This window comes from Protopterus annectens, chromosome 4.part0 (genome assembly GCF_019279795.1).
Source record: "Protopterus annectens isolate FY-2018-M chromosome 4.part0, PAN1.0, whole genome shotgun sequence".
In the NCBI taxonomy this organism is placed as follows: domain Eukaryota; kingdom Metazoa; phylum Chordata; order Ceratodontiformes; family Protopteridae; genus Protopterus; species Protopterus annectens.
The window spans coordinates 969,024,447-969,048,309 of record NC_056733.1 but is presented as its reverse complement, the minus strand read 5'-3'; the positions used below and the strand labels follow the sequence as shown (position 1 = coordinate 969,048,309).

General features: G+C 40.0%; 1 protein-coding gene across 1 annotated transcript in view; it reads left to right on the top strand.

Moving 5' to 3' along the window:
• LOC122799703 (A disintegrin and metalloproteinase with thrombospondin motifs 2-like) overlaps window positions 1-23,863 on the top strand; it is a 2,689,413-nt gene that overhangs the window by 2,320,186 nt on the left and 345,364 nt on the right. The window contains exon 12 of the mRNA XM_044068936.1: window positions 13-188. Within this exon, the coding sequence (XP_043924871.1) occupies window positions 13-188 (176 nt within the window). The remainder of the gene's footprint in view (window positions 1-12; window positions 189-23,863) is intronic.

The window sequence follows — 23,863 nt, the reverse complement described above, 5'->3', positions numbered from 1 at the left end:
TCCCATCTGCAGTCCAGCCAATGGTGGCCGCAGTTGCTTCGGTCCCAGCTATGAATTCCAGCTCTGTAACACTCAGGAATGCCTGAAGCATAGCGACGATTTCAGGGAGCAGCAATGCCGACAGTGGGATCCATACTTTGAATATCAGAATGCCAAACATCATTGGCTGCCTTACGAACACCACGAAGGTTAGTATTCAATCTCTAAGATAAACGCGCTGAACAAGTAATGTTTACCTCCTAGCTGAAGTGCTCCTGGTATCAGTCATCTGTTTTCCTAATAGGAAGCATATGGGGCTTAAGTCTATTGGAATGTTTTCCACTGTAACATGCAAGAAGTTTTTTTAAGGAAAAGCATTAAATTCTATAATGAATACATTTTATCTTCAGAAGAAGAACAGGCATTGAGTTTCATGCAACCTTTTTATTTATTTTTTCATCTTTGAAGAGCATGCTAAGCTGGAATTTAGTTGCAAAGTGCAATCGGGCTGCATGGATGGTATGTATTTACCTACAGAACTGTAAGAGAAGTCCATATGCAAATTTCACACTACAGGAGATTGCAAAACCGTAACAATGCATGTGGAAAGTGTCAGGTGTCAATTTAGCAGATAATCTCAGTTGTGTCTATTGTGGGTTTATGTCGGAGAGTATAGATTTCATTATATTTAAAAAGAATATCAGTTCTGCCCCTGATAGTCACAGTAATAACAGAGAACATTGACACAATGTATCCGGCTAAGCTAAACCAGAGTTCTACCCATTCGACTTAACAGTGAAACATGTTAACAACTTGCTTTTCTTCTTTACATAGACTTATAACGGTGGTATGAAGTCAGCATGAGGGAGTAAAAGGCCTGTACCAGTTGTTAAAATGCAGGAAGTTCCATAGGGGCACTCCTAGATAGACCTACTCTTCTTCTTCTGTGACTCAAGACAAGGATGTGACAGGTCTTCCTGAGTATGAGCTCATTATGTTAACAATATGCAGCAATAGCCTTGGGGTTTAATACATCAGTACCAAGACAGTTGACAGTGTATATAATGAAAGCAGGGTAAAAAAAACTCAAATATACTATACTATTTGCACACACACACACAAACACACACACACACACACACACACACACACACACACACACACACACACATGCACGTGCACACAAGCACACACACACGCACTTATGATCTAACTCTCAAGGCATGGATAAAGATTATTTATATAATCAGTTTAATTAGTACCAGACAGTGTTACACATATTTTGGTAAACATATCAGTATTTAACATTTGTTTTTTTTATTAGTTGAATGCAGTCATTTATCTACTCCATTGGCCTCACTATCTAGGTCTCGATGCCACCAGCTAATCTGTTTGTTACCCCACCTCAGTTGCTAGGGCACTTTCATCACCTTGTGGTCAGTCTCACATTTCTAGTTGGATTATAATATTGGTAAACATAACTTATTTTCTAAGCAATGGAAAAACAGGGCTAGATGCCATCTGGCAATTATGTATGCTTCTTGGCAATACTGAAAATACATACGTATGTATTTTAGTATACATTTATAGTACCCAACCCAAGTACTCAGAAAGAGAGACAGTCACAAGATCACATACAAGAGTAGCCAACATGCAACTCAGGTAGACTTCCTCCTAGTAAAGAAAAGGCACTGGGGTAGAATCCATGATTGCAAAGTCATCCCCAGTGAAACAGTTGGTTCACAGCATAAACCATTAGTTGCCACAATCAGCTGCAAGCAGTGGTCAGAGAAGGCTCTAAGGTCAACAGAGACCAGGCTGAAGACCTGGAAGTTGACTGGAGAGAAAGTACAGCAGTTCAAGGAATTACTCAGGGCTCTAGCACCCCAAGAAGAGGAGGAAATAGGTGGAGTTGAAGAAGAGTAGCAGCACCTAAAAACAGCATGTGTTAGGACTACAGAAAAGATATGTGGCCGAGCCAGGTATGGAAATAAGGTACATAAGGAAAGCTGGTGGTGGAATGCAGAAGTGCAGGAAGTAATCAAAAGAAAGAAGGAGTGCAGGAAGAAGTGGGAGGCTGAAAAGACTGACCAAGCTAGGAAGGACTACTGGTTGGCTAACAAAGAAACTAAGAAAGAAGTTGCAATAGCAAAGAATAGGACATCGGAGGCACTCTACCAACTTCTGGAAAGTGACTCAGTAAGGGGCACAAAGAAACTATATCAGGTCACAAGGCAAAGACAGAAAGATAAAGAAGATAGTCAGACACCCTTCATAAGGGATTCCAGCAACAACCTGCTTACCAGCCCACAGGACATCAAAGGCAGATGGAAGGAGTATTTCCAGCAGCTTCTGAATGAAGAAAACCCCACAGAAGCGGTACTGCCCCAGAAACAGCCTACAATGAGAGTAGAAGAGGAGCCCAGCTTAGAAGAAGTAAGAGCAGCACTAAGGAAAATGAAGTCAGGGAAAGCAGCAGGCTCAGATGAGGTCACAGCAGATGTGATAAAGATGCTGGGTGAGGAGGGTACTAACTGCAGTGTGGAGAGAAAGGCGTATCCCAGATGACTGGAGAATAAGCATACTCATGCCAGTGTACAAGAACAAAGGGGACATCCACAACTGTGGACAGTACAGAAGCATCAAACTCCTACCACATTGCATGAAAGTTCTGGAGAGGGTGATTGATAAACGGATACACAGAATAGTAGAATGTAAGATGGGAGATGAACAGTTCGGATTCAGATCAGGATGCAGCACAATTGACCCGATGTTTGCATTGAGACAGATACTTGAGAAGAAACTAGAGAAGAGGAGAGAGTCAAACTGGGCTTTCCTAGACTTGGAGAAAAGCATATGACAAGGTTCCAAGAAAGCTGATCTGGGCAGTACTGCGGTGGTTTGAAGTTCCAGAAACATTGGTAGAATTAGTACAGGCTATGTACAAGGACCCAGTGACTCAAGTACAAACAGTGTTTGGCCTCACTGATGGGTTCCCAGTGGGAGTGGGTGTACACCAGGGTTCAGCTCTGAGCCCACTGCTGTTCATACTGGTAATGGACTACATCAGCAAACAGGTTGGAGGGGTCAGAGCAACAAAGCTGCTGTATGTAGACGATGTGGCAGTACAGGCAGACTCTGATCTAGAACTTCAGCAAAGGATAGGAGAATGGAATGCAAATCTGAAGGCACATGGGATGAAACTAACCACAGATAAGACAGTGGTAATGGCAGCAGATTGGGGAAATCAGAAGAAGCTGAGAATAGAGATAGAAGGGAAGATAGTGGAACAGGTAAACAGCTTCAAGTATCTGGGAAGGGTGGTTGAGGAGAAGGGTAGTCTGAATGAAGATGTCAAAGCTAGAATCAGAGGGGCTGCAGCCAACTGGCATAGAGTATCAGGTGTAGTATATGACAGAAGAATGCCAAAGAAGCTGAAAAGTAAGGTGTACAAGACAGTGGTGTGACCAGTACTACTGTATGGTACAGAAACCTGGGCAGTAAAGGCAGAACAGTTGAAGAAGCTAGAGGTGATGGAAATGAAGCGCCTGATAAAGGTGGTAGGATGCACACTGCGGGACAGGCGAACAAATGAGGACATAAGAGCAGAAGCCAAAGTAGCTCCAATTGCAGAAAAGATCAAAGAAAACAGATTACGATGGTTTGGGAGCATGTGTAGAAAAGCAGAAGACAATATGGTGAGGGAGATTTGGGACAGACAGGAAGAAGGTAAGAGAAAGCGAGGGCGTCCAGCAAAGAGGTGGATGGATTGTGGGAAAGAAGATCTGCGACAGTCAGGCATGAGTGTTGAAGAAGGCAGGAGAGTGGCACTGAATCGAGAGAGTTGGCGACAGTTAATATGATACCCCGACCCCATGTAAATGGGAAAAAGGGGATGATGATGATGATGATGATGATGATTTATAGTACCCAACCTGAAACATACATATATGCCAACTCCATGGTCGCACTAACTCAGGAAGCAATGTTGGAAGAACACAATATTGGAATATGGTAGTATGCATCCTCGCCATATATTCCCGAATGTGGTAAAAAGTCAGTTCACTAGGATAAGGAGTAAAGAACCCATTCAGCTTAAAGAACAAGTGGATATATTACAAGATCTCTTTACAGATAGGGGATATAAGACCACCACTGTAAGAAATATTAGGGAGAAGGTGTTAGAAGAAACAAGCTTGATATGTAGTGATACCACAAATAATAATGATCCACATGTGGCTGATAAACAATGTGGGCACCACTATAAAAATAAAAAGAGAGATGTTTCTAGAAATGAAGTTACTTTCATTACCAGATATACCAATGATAACAGTATAATCACAGGTATTATACGTAGACATTGGCATATATTCGGTCTTGAACAAAATATTAGTAAAATTTTAGGCACACAGCCAAGATTCACATATAGGAATAGCAAAAATCTAAAGAGAATTCTTTGCACTGATCATAGTACATTAATTAAACGAACACATTCTTTGGGAGAATGGAAGCCTTTTGGAACTTTTCCATGTGGCTCCTGTAATTTCTGCCACCTTACTAGTGAAAATAAAGTTTTTCAACATCCAAATATGGAATTCAGTTTCAAACGTAGATTTTATGCTTCCTGTAATGATTCGAATCTCATTTACTTAGCAAATTGTAAACAATGTCAAGCCTTCTATGTAGGTATGACTTCACGAAGGCTTAGAGATAGGATCTATAATCATATTTATGATATAAGAAAGAAAAACCAGTTGAATGCATTAGCGAAACATGCTACTATATATAAGGGACATTCGTTTGTGTTCCGAGTGCTACAATTAGTGAATGTTACTGAGAGAGGAGGAAGTCCTATAAATAGGCTGGAAACTATAGAGCTGCAATGGATATTTAGAATGCAAGCACATCAGTTTCCAGGCCTTAATCAGTATATAAGCATTAAACCAATACTTGACTCACGCCCCTTGAAATGAAGTTGTACACACTATATTTATATTTTATTTCATCTTATTCTTTAACATGTTGTTATGTTTTTAATGAAATTGACATTATATGTAAAAGTTATTATTATTTTTTATATACATATATTTTTTAGATAAATTCACTAACATATTTATTAATTCAGCAATTAATATGAATTTATTGTTATAGTGATCAGTTAAGCTTTAGGTTATAAGTTTTTATATTTCTTAATTTTATATATTAGTTAAGATGTTTTAGCAAGGATGTATTGCTTGTAAAATGATGCTTTCAGCTAGAAATGTGAGTTACTCTTCGGAGGATTTAATTGATTTAATTAACTAATTGATAAATTGTTTGAGTAATTAGTTTATGAATGATTTTGTGATTACTATTTAAGATGAGAGGTTTTCACTGTGTTTAGAGATCTGAAGAAGCATACTCAGTGTGTACGTGAAAGCGCTTATCAACTCTTTTATTGGATTAAAAGCTCATTATTTCATCGTGGTGGTCCAGCTTTGTATTTTTTCTGCATATTTCGTTTTATGTTCTCAAAGTCTGGACCTTTAGACAGCAGCGTTACTTTTTGTTCTAGCTATACTAACTTGAAGAAGGATGAAATATCCCCAAACAAGTGAGCCATTACCACTGCACACTTAGACACCTCCCTTGCAATCATTTTGTTTCCATTTTGGAAACACCACAGAGCGTTATGCCTTTCATCTTTTTTTTGCTTTGTGCTACTGATACTCAATCAATTTCACCTTGAGCCGATGTAGGGAAGCCAGTATAGATATAGATAAATAGATGCGTTCATAAAACATGAAGTTTAAATTCATATAAATATAATTAAAATTAAAAGGTCACCTTTACACCTAAAACCCCACTAATTAATACATTTGACACACAATAAAACAGTTTATGATGCTCTTACAATTTTGCCACTCTGTTTTTAAGAACACTGGAAATAGATCTACTGTCATTAAGTCCTGGAGGACTGTGGCATTTGCATTAATTTACCAAAGCAACTCCCTGCTTTTAAGATATATATTTTTAATTTTTCCCACTAATTTGCATTTCTACTTGTTACAAAATTAAAAATAAAAAGTTACACAATAAATTGCATATCATAGAATGTATGACCAAAGCACGTTTGTCATCCTGTTTCTTCTACTATAAATATATGTTGGTAAATCCTCTTGTTAAGAGGGTTCTCGGTTTTTCCAACATAAAATGAGTCACAGGAATCACAACAGGCTGCAGATGATGTGATCCAATTAGATCGACCTGTGATTGTCCAAACTGATAATTTAGGTCTAATAAATCCCTTCCCTAGGACATTAATATACTGACATTGTGTATGACACACACACACGTTTTGTACTTATTTACTAGTGTCAACCTGTGCTTTATAAGGATCCTCCAGCCTAATTTTAATGTTAGCCTTTCTTTTAAAAGCAGTGGATGTTTTGTCCCCACGCCTTCCTTAGTTAATCCAAGATGTTCAAAACCTTTCTAGAGTCGATATGAAATGTCTCTTATAGGTGCACTATGTGCAGAATAACGTATCACTAGAGCGTGACAACAAATGTTGGTATTCTGATCATTTCCCTTTTTATATTAAATGTTGAACTTTTAACTACAATATTTATATGAGTTTAAACTTCATTTGTTACGAATGTGCAAAATCACCTGACTACGCATGTGATCTACATTTTATTTAAACTGATTTGCTTTTGTAGTTTTAAATCGTTCTGATGAAGTCCGAGTCCCTTAAAGATAAAAGCACTTAATTTTCTTGTTTTGTACTAAACAAAGTGTTGTAACATTTTATAATATACTTGTGGTTTCTGTCCTTTCTGAGCTCTTGGAATATAACATCTGCTTAGCATTGTGTTTGTTGTTTATATATATATATATATATATATATATATATATATATATATATATAAACGTGTGTGTGTTCGCATGTATACAAGTGCACACACCACACAATGGCATACATATACACACACACACACACACACACACACACACACACACACACACACATACACACATACACATACACACACAATGGCATACACACACACACACACATGCACACAATGGCATACATACACACACATGCACACAAAATGGCATACATATGCACATGCACTCACTCACACACACACACACACACACACACACACACACACACACACACACACACACAAAATGGCACGTGAGCACACACACACACACACACACACACACACACACACACACACACACACACACAAAATGGCATACACACACACACACACACACACACACACACACAATGGCATACACATACACACACACACGCACACACATGCACACACACACACAGTGGCATACACACACACACAATGGCATACATATACATGCACACGCGCGCACACACACACACACACACACACACACACACACACACACACACACACAGTGGCATACACATACACACACACAAACACACACACACACACAGACATGCACACAATGGCATACAAACACACACACACAAAATGGCATACATATACACACGCGCTCACACACACACACACAAAATGGCATACACATACACACACACACACACACACACACACACACACACACACACACACACACACACAATGGCATACTTATACATGCAAATGCACACATACACACACACACACACACACACACACACACACACACACACACACACACACACAAAATGGCATACACATACACACACACACATGCACAATGGCATACATACACACACACACACACAAAATGGCATACATATACACACACACTCACACACACACACACACACACACACAAAATGGTATACATATACACATGCGAGCACACACGCACACACACACACACACACACACACACACACACACACACACACAATGTCATAAACAGACACACAAACACACACACATACACACACACACACACACACACACACACACACACACACACACACACACACACACACTCAGATATGCATATGCATTACATACAGAATTTCTTGTCACAAATGGTATTTATCTTATTGTTCTATCTGTTTCTTGTTACAAATGGTATTTATCTTATTGTTCTATCTGTTTCTTGTTACAAATGGTATTTATCTTATTGTTCTATCTGTTTCTTGTTACAAATGGTATTTATCTTATTGTTCTATCTGTTTCTTGTTACAAATAGGTTCATAGGTTCATACTAGGCTATCTGCCCTAGGGCATTTATAAGCCTAGCCAGAGTGTGTATGGCTTTCGCCACCCATTTTAAATTAATTTTGCTATGCCCTTTTTCAAGGTTAGTATACTGTGCCTGTGTCTAACAGTGACACAGAAGTGATACCTGGGATAAACCTACGATCTCCCATCCACTCATCAAGATTCCTCTTGAAGAGAGTCAATGAGGGACTCTGCCTACCCTGGACTGGGATTTTATTCCAGAGTGAAGGGAGCCTCTGGGTTATGAATCTGTCCCTCCAGTATGTCCTATTTATTTCAGTGCTGAGGTTTAAGTCCCTCGAGCGTGTAGCTCGATGGGATTTGGATTTTCTGAGGTGCAGCATGTCCATTAATTCCGGGTTGGACATGGCTTTATACGTCAGGCACAAATCGCCTCTGAGCAGGCGGTATGCCACTGAGTAGAGCTGGAGTTTCTTTAACCGGGCAGCATACGGCATCTGTTTGAGCCCCTTGATCCTCTTGGTGAGGTACTTTTGGGGTCTTTCCAGTTGCTGCAGGTGTCTGGTAAGGTACATCCCAAAAGGGGCATTGTACTCAATTATGGGCCTGATGAGGGATGAGTAAAGAGGCACGATGACCTCCGCTGATCTAGATGTGAATCCCTTCATGATTAGGTGGGCTATATAAAATGTTTTTCTAACCACTTTGGCCACATGGTTGTCAAATGAGAGATTGCTATCAACTTGGGTCCCCAGGTCCCTAATGACTTCTTCTGTACTTAATGGATTACCACCTATGTGGTAATTTGTGGGCACTTTGTTTTTGCCAAAGGGGATGACTATACACTTTTGGCTTAGCTTGAGGCCATGGCTCTGGCACCAGTTGTCTGTTTCTATGAGGCCCTTTTCGAGGATGCTTGTGTCGGCTGGAGAGTCTATTATGGTGCCTAGTTTGCAGTCATCTACGAACTTGGTCAGCCACAGTCCTTCCATGTTGGCCTGTACCTCCGAGAAATATATACCGAACAAGATAGGTCCCAAGACTGAGCCTTGTGGGATGCCACTTGTAACTGGTTTGGAGTCTGACATGGCTCCAGCTATTCTAACCATGTGGGTTCTGTCCTTGAGCCAGTTTGCAACCCATCTAGTGACATAGGGGTTTATATTTAAGCTGGTGGGCTTATCTATAATGTCCGAGTGGGGTATTGTATCAAAGGCTTTTGCGAGGTCCAGGTAGGCTGTGTGGACCACCTTCCCCTTGTCACTGGCCTTGGTGACTGTTTCAAAGAAATCGACCAGGTTTAAGAGGCAGGATCTGCCCTTAACAAAGTCGAACTGGGTAGGATCCAGTGTCTGTAGGTCCCCAATATCTTTATTTATAAGGTCCATGATGATCCTTTCCATAGCTTTGCAGACCAAGCTAGTGAGACTTATGGGGCGATAGTTTCCAGGATCCGTTGAGGCACCACCTTTGTGGAGAGGGGCCACTGTTGCTGTACGCCACTCTTTGGGTACATATCCTGTAGTAAGGCTGAGATTGAACAGTAGTTTTAGGTTTGGATTTTGCCCTTCTTGGAGTTCATGTAGGACGCAGCCCGGGACACCGTCTGGTCCCATTGATGCTGTGTTTCTTGCTTTGGAAAGGGCAGCTCTTACCTGAGCATCTGAGATGTCAGGGGGGCAGCACTCTGCTGGGATAGATATTAGCCCTTTTGGTGGGGAGGGGGGGGGTTTGCGCTGAACCTGTCAGCTACGATGTTGGCAATGTCTGTGGGTTCGGTGTATTTTTTGTCATTTTGGACTAATTCTGAGCATATCTGGGAATTCCCACCCAGGTTCCTAACATAACTAAATAAAGCCTTGTGATTATCCTTAGTGTCTTAAATGGTATTTATCTTATTGTTCTATATCTGTTTTTTGTTATAAATGGTATTTATCTTATTGTTCTATCTGTTTCTTGTTATAAATGGTATTTATCTTATTGTTCTATATCTGTTTCTTGTTACAAATGGCATTTACCTTATTATTGTATCTGTTTCTTGTTACAAATGGTATTTATCTTATTGTTCTGTCTGTTTCTTGTTACAAATGGTATGTATCTTATTGTTCTATATGTTTCTTGTTACAAATGGTATTTATCTTATTGTTCTATCTGTTTCTTGTTACAAATGGTATTTATCATATTGTTCTATGTTTGTTTCTTGTTACAAATGGTATTTATCTTATTGTTCTATCTGTTTCTTGTTACAAATGGTATTTATCTTATTGTTCTGTCTGTTTCTTGTTAGAAATGGTATTTATCTTATTGTTCTATATCTGTTTCTTGTTACAAATGGTATTTATCTTATTGTTCTGTTTCTTGTTGCAAATGGTATTTATCTTATTATTCTATCTGTTTCTTGTTCGTACCTGCTTTTGTGCATTTAGTAATAATTCTTAATCTGGTGCAGAGGATGTTGAATAGGCTGGCATTCTTTAATCCCAAAGGATAATTAGTTTGTGTCCCTTTGATTTGAGCAGCATCCTCTGTGCCTGTGCAGTCCAGTCACACTCCTTTCCACACTCTGAGCAGCAGTAGGCAGATGTTGATTTGGTATTACAGGCACGGATCTTCCTGAAGGCTCTCTTATTCTCTGCCCTCCGTGCCAAGGTGGTTTCATACATAGTGAGAGCTTCCTTCTCTTCCCATTTCCAGACTTACTTGTCTGAGGCATGAGAATACCAGGTGTTCATGCTGATGGAGACAGTACTGAACTCATGCTTAGACAAGTCCTTGTAGTGCAATTTGGGTCACCTGTCAGCTTGTTTCCAGACTCCAGCTCTGCAAAAGGAGGTCATTTGGTATTCAGTTGTCCGTCATGTGTGAGACATAACCCAACTAGTGCAAGTCCTCTGTTTCAGGAGGGTGAGCATGGAGGCTGTGCCCACCCTCTCAAACAATATGCTGTTGAGGATCTTGTCCTTCCATTTGATTCCAAGCATATGCCGAAGGCAGTGCATACATTAAGCTGGTGCTCCTGTTTTGAGCTTGAAGTCCATGTTTCACTGGCGTACAGTAATGTGCTCAAGACACGGGCTTTGTAAACCTGCACCTTGGTGTGTACAGTGAATTTATTATTATCCCCTACTCTCTTCGTTAGCCTGGAAAATGTTGCATTGGGTTTTCTAGTGTACTTGCTGATGTTGTTATCAAGCAACAAGCTGTCCAAGATTGTAGAGTCTACGTACACAAACTCATGGGTGACCTCCAGCTCATAGTCACTCACCCTGATATATGGCGTGTTGCCCATGTTTTGGCCTATCACCTGAGTCTTCTTTAGACTGATTGTGATGCCAAATGCCATACATGCATCCTCAAAGTAAGTCATGAGCAACTCAAGTTCCTGCTGAGTGTGAGCAGCAATAGCTGCGTCATCAGCGAACAGGAAGCACCTTAAATGCTTTGTAAGGCTGTGGCTATAAATGTCTTTATTCTTTGCCATTTTCATATCTATACTATTGAATAATGACATCTGATAGGCATTTTATATGCTGTAATACAAGCAGATGAGACTGGGTGTTTATCAGCAGTTAGTCTCTGCACCATGATTACCGTCTGTGTAAAATAACTACATTACGAGGAGTTACGTAAGGAGTACGTACTGATGCACATTTAGTACTTTACCTTTGCGTGCACTGAAGCAGAACTATAACTCGTCAGCAGGATGCTGTCAGTGTTACATTGTTTTACAGTAACAATCATTTGGAAATAGCAGTTAAACATTATCATTTAATAATTATACTTAGGAGGGTCTGACATATTTTGTAACTAATGACAAGTTTTGATCCAGATGGGCTGGATGAAATAAAACTTTAGCTGTATTTTCATAAAGTAAAGGTGTTAGCTCATAGGCTGCCTATTCCCATCTCAATGGTCAAATAACAAAACAAACTTCAGTCTGATTATGTGGTCATACGTAGTAGGGGAGAATTCATTGACCAGCCAGCTTCATAAAATAGTTTGTTACCTCCAGTTAGTGTGTCTGTGTAGTGCAGAGATACCTGTGAAACGTACTGGAGATTAAGAGACAAAAGTTCAGAAAACATTGATTAGCTTGGTATTAGGCTTGTGTGTTTGGGGCATTATGTAGTAAACCCCTGCTCAGTGAGCCATTTCGTGCAGCAGTCTAGCCTTAGTGCTTTCAAGTTCTAAGTTCATGCATTTAACTTACATGTTGCATCAGTCTTAGTCCCCTTCTCAGGACTGTCCTCGTTCCTGCATCTATCAGATAATGTCCTGTATGGATGGAACTGGATGTTGTACTTACACTTGGATAAACCATTTCGTATTAAATTATAATAAAAACACTTAATATTGTATTAAAGTTACAAAAGAGCTTAATGATTTATTAAAGTTTGCCTTCCTGCATTGATTGGTATTGTTTTAAACCAGTCATTCTTATATTATTACCAGACTTTTTTTTGGCTGATCTTACCTCTCCTTATGTACCTTCAGATTCTAGTGCACTCCTTACTGCCTTGTGGGGTTGATGGGGGCAGGAAAATCGTAGCACAAATAGACCGTTACACTTTCAACAATTCCTCAGTTTTCTTCACACAAATGTTTTGCTCCACAGATTGTCAGACATTTTGTGTCAAGGTTCATCACAGTCCCCTGCAATGCATGACTTAATGTCTGTCCAAGACACAAATAAGTACAGCTGGGCATAACCTTTCGGAAATCCAGATATTTACCCCACAGCTCAGAGATCATGTTCTCTTGCACTGCACTCACACTGTCCACCCTACTCCTTTCCATAATCCTTATATCCCTAAATCCCTAATATCTCTCTCTATTCCAAACCCCATTACCTTCTCCACTAACTTCTCTGGAACATCTTCTATCTCTGCCTCCTTAATTACTCCACCCAACTGCTATACAGAGATCTCCCTGAGCCTATGTCAACTAAATCCCCCCTCCATCACAAAGTAAAGCCATCACCTCAATATATAAAAACAGTTGAATCAATTGAACTTCTCTACTGTAAATTATCAAATGAGACACACCAAACCAACCACCAACTAAAAACTATAATGTCACACTTTTATGTTCTCCAGCATACCTTTATGTGGTGACATACAAACCAGTCCGGGACCCACAACCCTCAACCATCTCACCAGACATACCAACAGAGACTCCCACGAGTCTTTATATATGTAGTAAATCTGAATCTCTGAAGTATCTGTATTAAAACCTCAGACTTCCACGTATGGATCACTAGCAACCAGACATTATTGCCACCACTGAGACCTGGCTAAAACCTCATATTAAAGATGCTGAATTTCTCCCTCCAGGCTTTCAAACTATAAGATTAGACAGGGCCCATAAAAAAGGTGGCAGTGTCGCCCATCTGTAGTCCAACAACCACAATCAGGTTCCATTTACTAACTCCATACCTCAGTTCTCTAATTCAGAAACACTCATAGGTGTCTTAAATATGAATAACAGCAAAAAACTTTGTAACATAGCCGTCTACATACTCCAGGAAACAACATACCCATATTTATTTATTTTATTTTACATTTGTTGACTGGGCTAGTCTAACTGGATATATGTCCATTTTCAGTAGAGGCCCGGGGAGAAAAGCTCCAGCATAAACAGTTAAAACGTTAACAATTTATAAAAAGGACATGTATATTAAAATTACAGTACAGAGATAGCATTGTTTATATGAATAAATATAATACAAATTATGGATTATAGACAATATACAAAGGGGAAAAGTAAAGAACAATTATTAGATCACAAAAACAGAGCAGGTGTAAAGAGAAAATGAGTTGGTTTGTATGCTTAGGTTAGTGTGTGGGGATGGGATTTGAGCAGGAGGGGCATGGAATTTCATTCTGGGTTAGAACAAGGACAGAGCCACTGGGCTTTAAGATGTTCTTTGATATGTTTTTTGAATAGAGTAGTAGAAGCTAGGGTAGATAGTTCAGAAGGGAGCAGATTCCAATTTTTTCCTATAGTATTAGAGAAAAGAGAGTCACCTGCTTTGTTGTTGGATTTAACTAAGGATACCGGATGTTTATTGGCAGAACGTAGTGTAGACAGATTTTTGTATGGTGAAATCAGATCTGTGAGGATAGGGGTATTATTGGGATAGTGCAGGATTTTATGGGTAATAAGTAGTTGTTTACTGAGTATAAGGTTCTGTATTTCTAGCCATCCAAGTTGTCTAAGGTTAAGGCAGTGGTGAGTTTTAAAGGGAGAGCATGTGATAAATCTATCAATGCCTTTATAACATGTAGAAAGTTTTGAGAGGTTGTTTTTAGATAAGTTAGTATATATGGCAGAGGCATAAAAGAGGGTAGAGATGAGGTGGGTCTGGGAAATAGTCTTCCTGGCTAAAGGGGTAAGGAATGGTTTAATTCTATAGAGAGAACCAAGTTTTTGTTAACAGATTTTATGGTGGAGTTAATATGGTCATCATAGTTAAGGCAATTGTCAATTGTAACTCCTAATAGCTGGGTGGTAGTATCTGGGGTTATGTTGGTGGCATTATTAGAGGTAATAGTAAAGAATGGATTTGGTGATTTATGAGCTGGCGTAAAAAGGAGTAGTTTTGTTTTTTTGGGATTAAGGAGGAGGCAGTGTTGCATAAACCAGTTTTCAACACTTTGGAATACATTTTGGGTAATTGACTGGAGGGAGGCTAGATTCTTAGAAGTACAGATTAAGGTTGAATCATCTGCATATTGGATGCAGGTGGCTTGGGGTGTGTTCAAGTGAAGGTCATTGATGAATAAGGAAAAGAGAAGGGGACCTAAAATAGAGCCTTGTGGGACTCCAATATTTACGGGAAGTAATGATGACAGATTGTTTTCCCAAAGTACTGCTTGTTGCCTATTTTGAAAGTAAGCCCTAAACCATTGCAATGTTTGTGGGTTAAGAGAATAGGAATTTACTTTGTCTAGAAGTAAGTTATGGTTGACCATGTCAAAGGCTTTTGACAAGTCAATAAATATTGCAGCAGAGAAGGAGTTGTTGTTCTGATTTTTATTTACAGAGTCAGTGAAGGAGAGTAGTGCAGTTGTAGTGCTGTGGAATGGTCTAAAGCCATGCTGGCAGTTTGCTAGTAGGTTGTTTTGTAGTAGGTGGTTAAGTAGAGTCAGTGAAGGAGAGTAGTGCAGTTGTAGTGCTGTGGAATGGTCTAAAGCCATGCTGGCAGTTTGCTAGTAGGTTGTTGTGTAGTAGGTGGTTAAGTAGAGTCAGTGAAGGAGAGTAGTGCAGTTGTAGTGCTGTGGAATGGTCTAAAGCCATGCTGGCAGTTTGCTAGTAGGTTGTTGTGTAGTAGGTGGTTAAGTAGAGTCGGTGAAGGAGAGTAGTGCAGTTGTAGTGCTGTGGAATGGTCTAAAGCCATGCTGGCAGTTTGTTAGTAGGTTGTTTTGTAGTAGGTGGTTAAGTAGAGTCAGTGAAGGAGAGTAGGGCAGTTGTAGTGCTGTGGAATGGTCTAAAGCCACTCTGGCAGTTTGCTAGTAGGTTGTTTTGTAGTAGGTGGTTAAGTAGAGTCAGTGAAGGAGAGTAGGGCAGTTGTAGTGCTGTGGAATGGTCTAAAGCCATGCTGGCAGTTTGCTAGTAGGTTGTTTTGTAGTAGGTGGTTAAGTAGAGTCAGTGAAGGAGAGTAGGGCAGTTGTAGTGCTGTGGAATGGTCTAACGCCATGCTGGCAGTTTGCTAGTAGGTTGTTGTGTAGTAGGTGGTTAAGTAGAGTCAGTGAAGGAGAGTAGGGCAGTTGTAGTGCTGTGCAATGGTCTAAAGCCATGCTGGCAGTTTGCTAGTAGGTTGTTTTGTAATAGGTGGTTAAGTAGAGTCAGTGACGGAGAGTAGTGCAGTTGTAGTGCTGTGGAATGGTCTAAAGCCATGCTGGCAGTTTGCTAGTAGGTTGTTTTGTAGTAGGTGGTTAAGTAGAGTCAGTGAAGGAGAGTAGTGCAGTTGTAGTGCTGTGGAATGGTCTAAAGCCATGCTGGCAGTTTGCTAGTAGGTTGTTGTGTAGTAGGTGGTTAAGTAGAGTTAGTGAAGGAGAGTAGGGCAGTTGTAGTGCTGTGGAATGGTCTAAAGCCATGCTGGCAGTTTGCTAGTAGGTTGTTTTGTAGTATGTGGTTAAGTAGAGTCACTGAAGGAGAGTAGTGCAGTTGTACTGCTGTGGAATGGTCTAAAGCCATGCTGGCAGTTTGCTAGTAGGTTGTTGTGTAGTAGGTGGTTAAGTAGAGTCAGTGAAGGAGAGTAGGGCAGTTGTAGTGCTGCGGAATAGTCTAAAGCCATGCTGGCAGTTTGCTAGTAGGTTGTTTTGTAGTAGGTGGTTAAGTAGAGTCACTGAAGGAGAGTAGTGCAGTTGTAGTGCTGTGGAATGGTCTAAAGCCATGCTGGCAGTTTGCTAGTAGGTTGTTGTGTAGTAGGTGGTTAAGTAGAGTCAGTGAAGGAGAGTAGGGCAGTTGTAGTGCTGTGGAATGGTCTAAAGCCATGCTGGCAGTTTGCTAGTAGGTTGTTTTGTAGTAGGTGGTTAAGTAGAGTCAGTGAAGGAGAGTAGTGCAGTTGTAGTGCTGTGGAATGGTCTAAAGCCATGCTGGCAGTTTGCTAGTAGGTTGTTTTGTAGTAGGTGGTTAAGTAGAGTCAGTGAAGGAGAGTAGGGCAGTTGTAGTGCTGTGGAATGGTCTAAAGCCATGCTGGCAGTTTGCTAGTAGGTTGTTTTGTAGTAGGTGGTTAAGTAGAGTCAGTGAAGGAGAGTAGGGCAGTTGTAGTGCTGTGGAATGGTCTAAAGCCATGCTGGCAGTTTGCTAGTAGGTTGTTGTGTAGTAGGTGGTTAAGTAGAGTCAGTGAAGGAGAGTAGGGCAGTTGTAGTGCTGTGGAATGGTCTAAAGCCATGCTGGCAGTTTGCTAGTAGGTTGTTTTGTAGTAGGTGGTTAAGTAGAGTCAGTGAAGGAGAGTAGGGCAGTTGTAGTGCTGTGGAATGGTCTAAAGCCATGCTGGCAGTTTGCTAGTAGGTTGTTGTGTAGTAGGTGATTAAGTAGAGTCAGTGAAGGAGAGTAGTGCAGTTGTAGTGCTGTGGAATGGTCTAAAGCCATGCTGGCAGTTTGCTAGTAGGTTGTTTTGTAGTAGGTGGTTAAGTAGAGTCAGTGAAGGAGAGTAGGGCAGTTGTAGTGCTGTGGAATGGTCTAAAGCCATGCTGGCAGTTTGCTAGTAGGTTGTTTTGTAGTAGGTGGTTAAGTAGTTGTTTGTGAATACATTTTTCCATTATCTTAGATAATGTAGAGAGTAAGGCTATAGGTTGAAGGTTAGAGTTCAGTGGAAGACCCACCTTTATGAAGAGGGATGATATGGGCAACTTTCCAGATGGTTGGAATTTTAGCTTCAGAAATAGTTCTACTAATGAGGATAGATATGGGGTGACATAAAGCCTTTGCAGCAATCTGAAGGTATTCTGATGGGAGATGATCAGCAGATGGTGTACATGGTTTTATTTTTCTAAGTAGTTTGTAGATAAGAGATGTACTTACAGGTTGTAGGTGAATGGTAGGAGTAGAAGAGTTGAGAGTATTTGGTAGGGGAGTAGAAGAGGGAAGTAAAGAATTGGCTAGGTTTTGTATGGATTCAGTAAAGTAGTTGTTAAAGGTATCAGGGATTTGATTGGAGTTATTATGGTTGAAACCTGATGGGATAGGAGTAGTAGGGTGTCCTGGATGAAGAAGTTTGTTTATCCCTGACCAAAATTTTTGTAGGGTATGTTCAGTGGATTGTTGGAGGTGTAGGTAGTAGTCTTTTTGTCTCTAAGGGTGTCTTTTTTGGTAGCATTTCTTAGCTGTTTATAGAGGAGGTGTTGAGATGGACATTTGGTAGCTCTCCATTTGGTCCAGATTTTATTTCTGAGGAGCATTTTTTGCTTTGTTTGTTTAGTGAGCCATGGAGCAGTTTTTTTTTCATTCTGGTAGTGCGATAAGCTGCATGGTAGTCAAGAATTTGAAGAAAATAAGCGTTAAAGTAGGTCACAGCTTCATCAAGTTCAAGATGGGTAAGAGGTGACCAGTTGCATGCTAGCAATTCATTTTGGACGCTATCAGGATTGAAGTATTTTTTGCAGCGGAAGGTTTTGATATTATCAGTTGCTGAAACATGAAGTTTTTTTCTAGTAATATATGTAAGCATACGGTCGCTGATGTTATCGGGGAGGGTACCTAGAGTATAGATGTTAGGGTGTTTTTTGATGAGGATCCAGTCAAGAGTAGTTTCTTTCATGCTAGGTTTGTGGATTCTAGTGGGAGTGGTTATTAATTGGGAGAACCCAAAGAGATTTATGTGGTTAGTAGGCTTCTGGGTATTGTAGGTGAACCAGTCAATGTTGAAGTCACCCAGTACAATGGTCTCTTGGGGTAGTTGGTTAGATAGATAACTAAGTATGTTTTCAAGAGTATTAGTAATATTACCAGGAGGTAGATACATGCAAATTAGGTAGATAGATTTGGAGTTGTTGATTTGGAGTTTGATAGACAGTGCTTCAGTTTTAGCATCTAATGATGGAAGCACATTACAGGGGGAAAGTTGGAGATGAGATTTGTAAAGTATGGCTATACCTCCACCTTATTTGTTTATTTGGTCACATCTAAGGATATTATATACTGGGGGGATAATTTCATGGTTTAAAGTAGATGGTTTAAGCCAGGTTTCAGTGAGACATAGAATATCAAAAGAGTGTAGATCAAGTAGTGTATGTAGGTGGGAAATTTTATTGTTGATACTTTTAATATTTAGATGTGCTATAAGGAGGGAATTAAGTTCTTTAGCTATGAAAGGAGTGTTGGGTAAAGTTAAATTGTCGAGGTTGTTACTCTTGTCATTATTGGGGCCAGGGTTAGGATGAATATCACGATGACGGAGGAGGTGGTGTTGGGTAAAATATAAGTATTTAAAGATTTTGTGGAAATTATTGAAGTTCTTTTTAATAGTTAAGTAAGTCATGTGGCTTGTTCTGTGATATTTTGGTAGAATATAATTTGAGGTACTGGTTATGTTACTGTGGTTAGCGGTATAGATGAGAGAAAATGAAGAAGTTTGTTGGAAATTATGGTTTTGTTTGCATAGAGTAAGATTTTCAAAGAAGGTGAGTGAATAAGGTATAGTTAGAGAGGCTATAACTGTAGTTAAGAGTAGTGTGGGGACAAAAATAGTGTTGTGTGTTGGGGCCATGGTAGTGTGTAAAGTGTAAGTTGTGATTATTTTGAAAGTGAGGAGAGCTGGAAGAAATGAAAGTGTCTGTGAGACAAGATAGGGCTGGATTAAAGTTGTCAGTAAGACTAATTAGAAGAGGATGTGTAGGAAGCAGATCCTGACAAAAGTTAGTTTAGAGGATGGATAGGGTAGGTATGGGAGTGGTGGTATGTGAGAAGTAAATTAAGACTAATTAGGACAGATTTAGTTGGGAGTGCCTTAGTGATGATTAGGTTAGTGGTAGGTTGAGAAAGATAGGGAGAGGAGTCTCAGAGGTATAAGTGTAGGGCTACTGGGGGTGGGTGGGAATTGGGGGTAGTGTAGGGGAGCGGAGTGAAGGTAAAAGGCAAAAACAAAAATTAGTAAGTAGAAGGCAAATGTGTGCATGAGGAAGAGGGAATTATAAAACAGAGAGAAGGGAGGCCAGAGTGGATAATGGTTAAGCTAGGAGTAGAGCAGGCGGAGAGGAGGGTTTGATAGAGGGTTTATAAGGACTGTGGAGAGTAGGGTGTAAGGTTAAAAAGGACTAGGGATAGGAAAAAAAAGAAAGGAGACAAGTGCAACAAGCACGTAGGTGTAGAGTATGAGGTGGGGAGGGTAGCAGAAAGGAGAATTAAAGGAGGGTAAAGACTGCCATCTAGTGGTCGAAGTCTGAAAGTACCAAGCAAGGACAATATAGTAGTGGAAACCAATAAAAAAAAAAGTAATGGAGAAGGAAAGAGGATTAGCGTGGTTGGAGAATAGAGGTGGTACAATGTCTTTGAGACAGGCGGGGAGAGCAACTGTAGTAGACAGGGAGGGGTATGGCTGCTGGCAGATTTGGCAGTTAAACTGCTACACCTAGGATGTGTAGTGGACAAGTATATACATAAAGGTTAGGAATGAAACATACAGTTTACTTAGTGACATACAATCTTAGGCTTTATTCCAAGGGCACTTAGATACTCCAGGTGAGGTGAATACCCAGGTGGTTATAGGTAGGTGGATATTGCTGATCTATTGAGTCTGATAGGACACAGCCAGGAGTAGATAAAGTGAGTATGGTAGGTTTGAACAGATTAGAATACAAAGTAAGATGCCAGGGATCGCTCAGCAGCCACACGGAGAGGGGGAAATTAAATATTGAAAGATATCATAGCCTGGATTTCTTCCAATATTAAAAATGAGACTATCGTACTAGGTGGTGTAAATATCTACTGGCTAGATTTCAACTCCAACCACCCATCCTCAAATATTAATCTTTTCAACTTCACCCAGGTTATTGACTTCCTCACCAGCCCTAACAAAAGCAATAACAACAGATCCATTTTAGACTGGATTCTGGCTACAAACCCTAACAAAATATCCTCATCTGGAACACTCCCAAGCATCCTCAGTGATCATCTCCCATTCTCCCGGTCTTTATAAACCAGGCATCCCCCTCCAGTCAAAGTCAATATCAGTATAAACAAATAAGAAATTTGACTCATTCAACCATGTAACATTTAACAATATCCTAAAAACAACAGATTGGAATTTACTAAAAACCCTCCCTCTTGATGAAGCTGTTGATTACTTCAACACCACCTTCATGAATACTGTAAATAGCCTCCCACCCCTTCCTGTTCAGAGGATTAAAAACAACTATATCCAAGCCTACTCAACTTCTTATGCAAGTCAGAGACAAAATATGGAAGTCATGGCAGGCACACAGAAAACACCCCAGACCTACAAAAATTCAAACAGCTTTGCAACCAACTTAAAAAGCTAGTCAACAAAGATAAAAAAATTAATACTACCTAAACCGTCAGTCCATCCACAAGCAGAGCCCAAAAAAATTCTGGAATTCCATTACCTCACTACTTAATCCAGGCAAAAAAAAACAACCCCTGACCTCACATTGACCAATCTCCTGAAGAAAATTGTCTCCCTTTTTAATACCTACTACTTACTGTGTCTCTACTGGATACAGGTAACGTGTAAATGGTTCATCTCCCAGGCCCATGCTTATACTTATCAAGGGTACCAGAACTTGTCAGAGATTTGGGATGCATGGCTTGGCTTAAAAAGGCCCTTGTGGTCGTTAGCCTAGTAAACACCTATGAACCCATAAACCTATGAACCTTCGTTATCAGCTCCATAACTGATATCACAACAAAATGTTATCAGATAAATTGCCCCACATGCCACAGACCTGCATCTAGTTCAACCACCCACTCCCCCTTCTCTACTTACACACAGCACCCACAAAAGCCCAACACCCATCCCTCTTATACCTTTACTCTAAATCCCCATCCCAATATCTATAAAAACTATAAAAAGACTAATAGAAAAAGCTAAAATCTTGCTCTAACGCCCCGATGACAGACCCTCAGAATACCTAAACATCGTTGCTGACGGTATTACTTACCCCATAAGTATACTTACCAATAGATTCGTCCTTGAGTCCTACGTTACCAAAACCTGGAAAAAGGCTTTCATTCTCCCTCTCTGTAAAGGTGCAATAATACTGACATCACGAACTTCCGACCCATTGCAATTCTTATGCCAATATCCAAAATCCTAGAAAAAATGCATCCACATTCAACTGCTCCACTATGTTCTTGACAACCAAATACTTTCACCCTAACAACATGGCTTCAAGCCTGGCCATAGTAGTACAACTGCCCTTCTCTCCTTTGTAGATACAGTTAACAGACCCGTGATGCTGACAAAATTGTCTCCACCCTCTTCCTTGACCTATCCAAAGCATTCAATAAGGTTTCTCAACCTTAACTTATCGCCCAACTCAGTAAGACTGATCTTTCCCTCCCTATTGTAAAGTGGTTCTCAAGTTACTTAAAAGAAAGACAGCTGTCTGTCAGATGGCATAACCCCATCGCTTCTTTCCTCAACAGCCCTACTGGAGTCCCCCAAGGCTCCATACTTGGACCATTCCTATTTAGCATATTCATAAAAAATCTCCACTCATCTCCGTCTCAAGGATGTGTCATTCAATAAGCAGATGACTTGACTATTGTGTGCTCTGCCAACTCCATCTCTGATCTACTTCAGCTTACTCAAAAAGCCTTCTTCTCCACTGAATCCTGGATGCACAACAACCACCTAGCCCTGAACCCAAATAAAACTAAAATCAGACTATTCACCCCTAAGAAAACAACCCCCTTAAGTAAAACTGAGTTCACCATCTATTCTCATAGTAAGTCTATAACTGAAGTTGTCAACCACACCAAGCTCCTTGGAGTCATTATCGACAAACACATGAAATTCGAACTGCCTATACAACACAATATTCGCAAAACACGTCTTAAACTTGATAACTTCTATAGACATAATCAGTTCCTAAGCCCAGCCACAAAAACAATCCTAGCCACCACTTACCTATTACCCTCTCTCATCTACAGTGCCCCTCAACAATATTCAAAGCTCTTCTAAATCCAAACTTGAGACATGCTACAAGAAAATTGCCAAATTTGCAACCAATTCCTATTATGGAACGGTACTGAAATTGGTAGTAGTGTCTTTCTAAAAGTCACTTTTAATTATTCCCCTATTAGTCTAAGTTATCTTGATTTACAGGTCAAGAGAGATATAAAACTTAATGTTATCTCCACTAGTGCTTTTAGGAAAGGATGTTATTTTCCATCTTATCTACATCAAAACAGCATGCATCCGTGGTATGTGTTCCCAAATGTACTTAAGGGCAAATGATGCGTGTTTTTAGGCTCACAGTGAATGAAGCTGATTTTAAGTTAGGGTTGGAGCAAATTAATAAAGATTTTGAGAACAGGGGATATGACAGGACTGAAACTGGAAAGACCAGTGCTTTGATTAGGAAGGACAGGAGTAACTTGGGTAAACTTTTTTCCTCACCTAGAACTACATCTAGGGGTAAAATTGGTGAAGGTTTCTCTCACTTAAACTTATAGTAGTGAGATTAATGACATTAGACATATAGCAAGAAAACATATGCACATTTTAAAGATGGATGAAAGTGTAGGTGGAATAGTGGGACATAAACCAACATTTAGATATAGGAATAAAAAATCTTTAAAAAGACAGCTCTGCTATCCCAAGGTGAAGGATGATAGAACACAAGAGGGTGCTATAGACACAAAGAAATGTGAGCTTTTAATTTTTGTGACTATATAGATGAGTCCCATTTATTCAAACATCCAGATTCTGGAAAGTACATTAGGATTAATACAGTAGCTGATTGCAATACAAAGAATTTAGTATATTTAGCTCATTGTACCCTCTGTTATAAATTTAATGTGGGTAAGACAAATAGGCGTCTTCGTAAACATATAAGAGATCATATGTATTGTATAAACAAGGGGTTGGAGTATAGTGTGTTAGCAAACCATAAGAAACAAGAAGGGGATGAACGCAGGTTTCTGTTTCCGCTTTTAGAGGTAATAACTGAAAGTATGAGGCTAGGTGATTTAACAAATACTACTGAACTCAGTGAGACACTATGGATTTT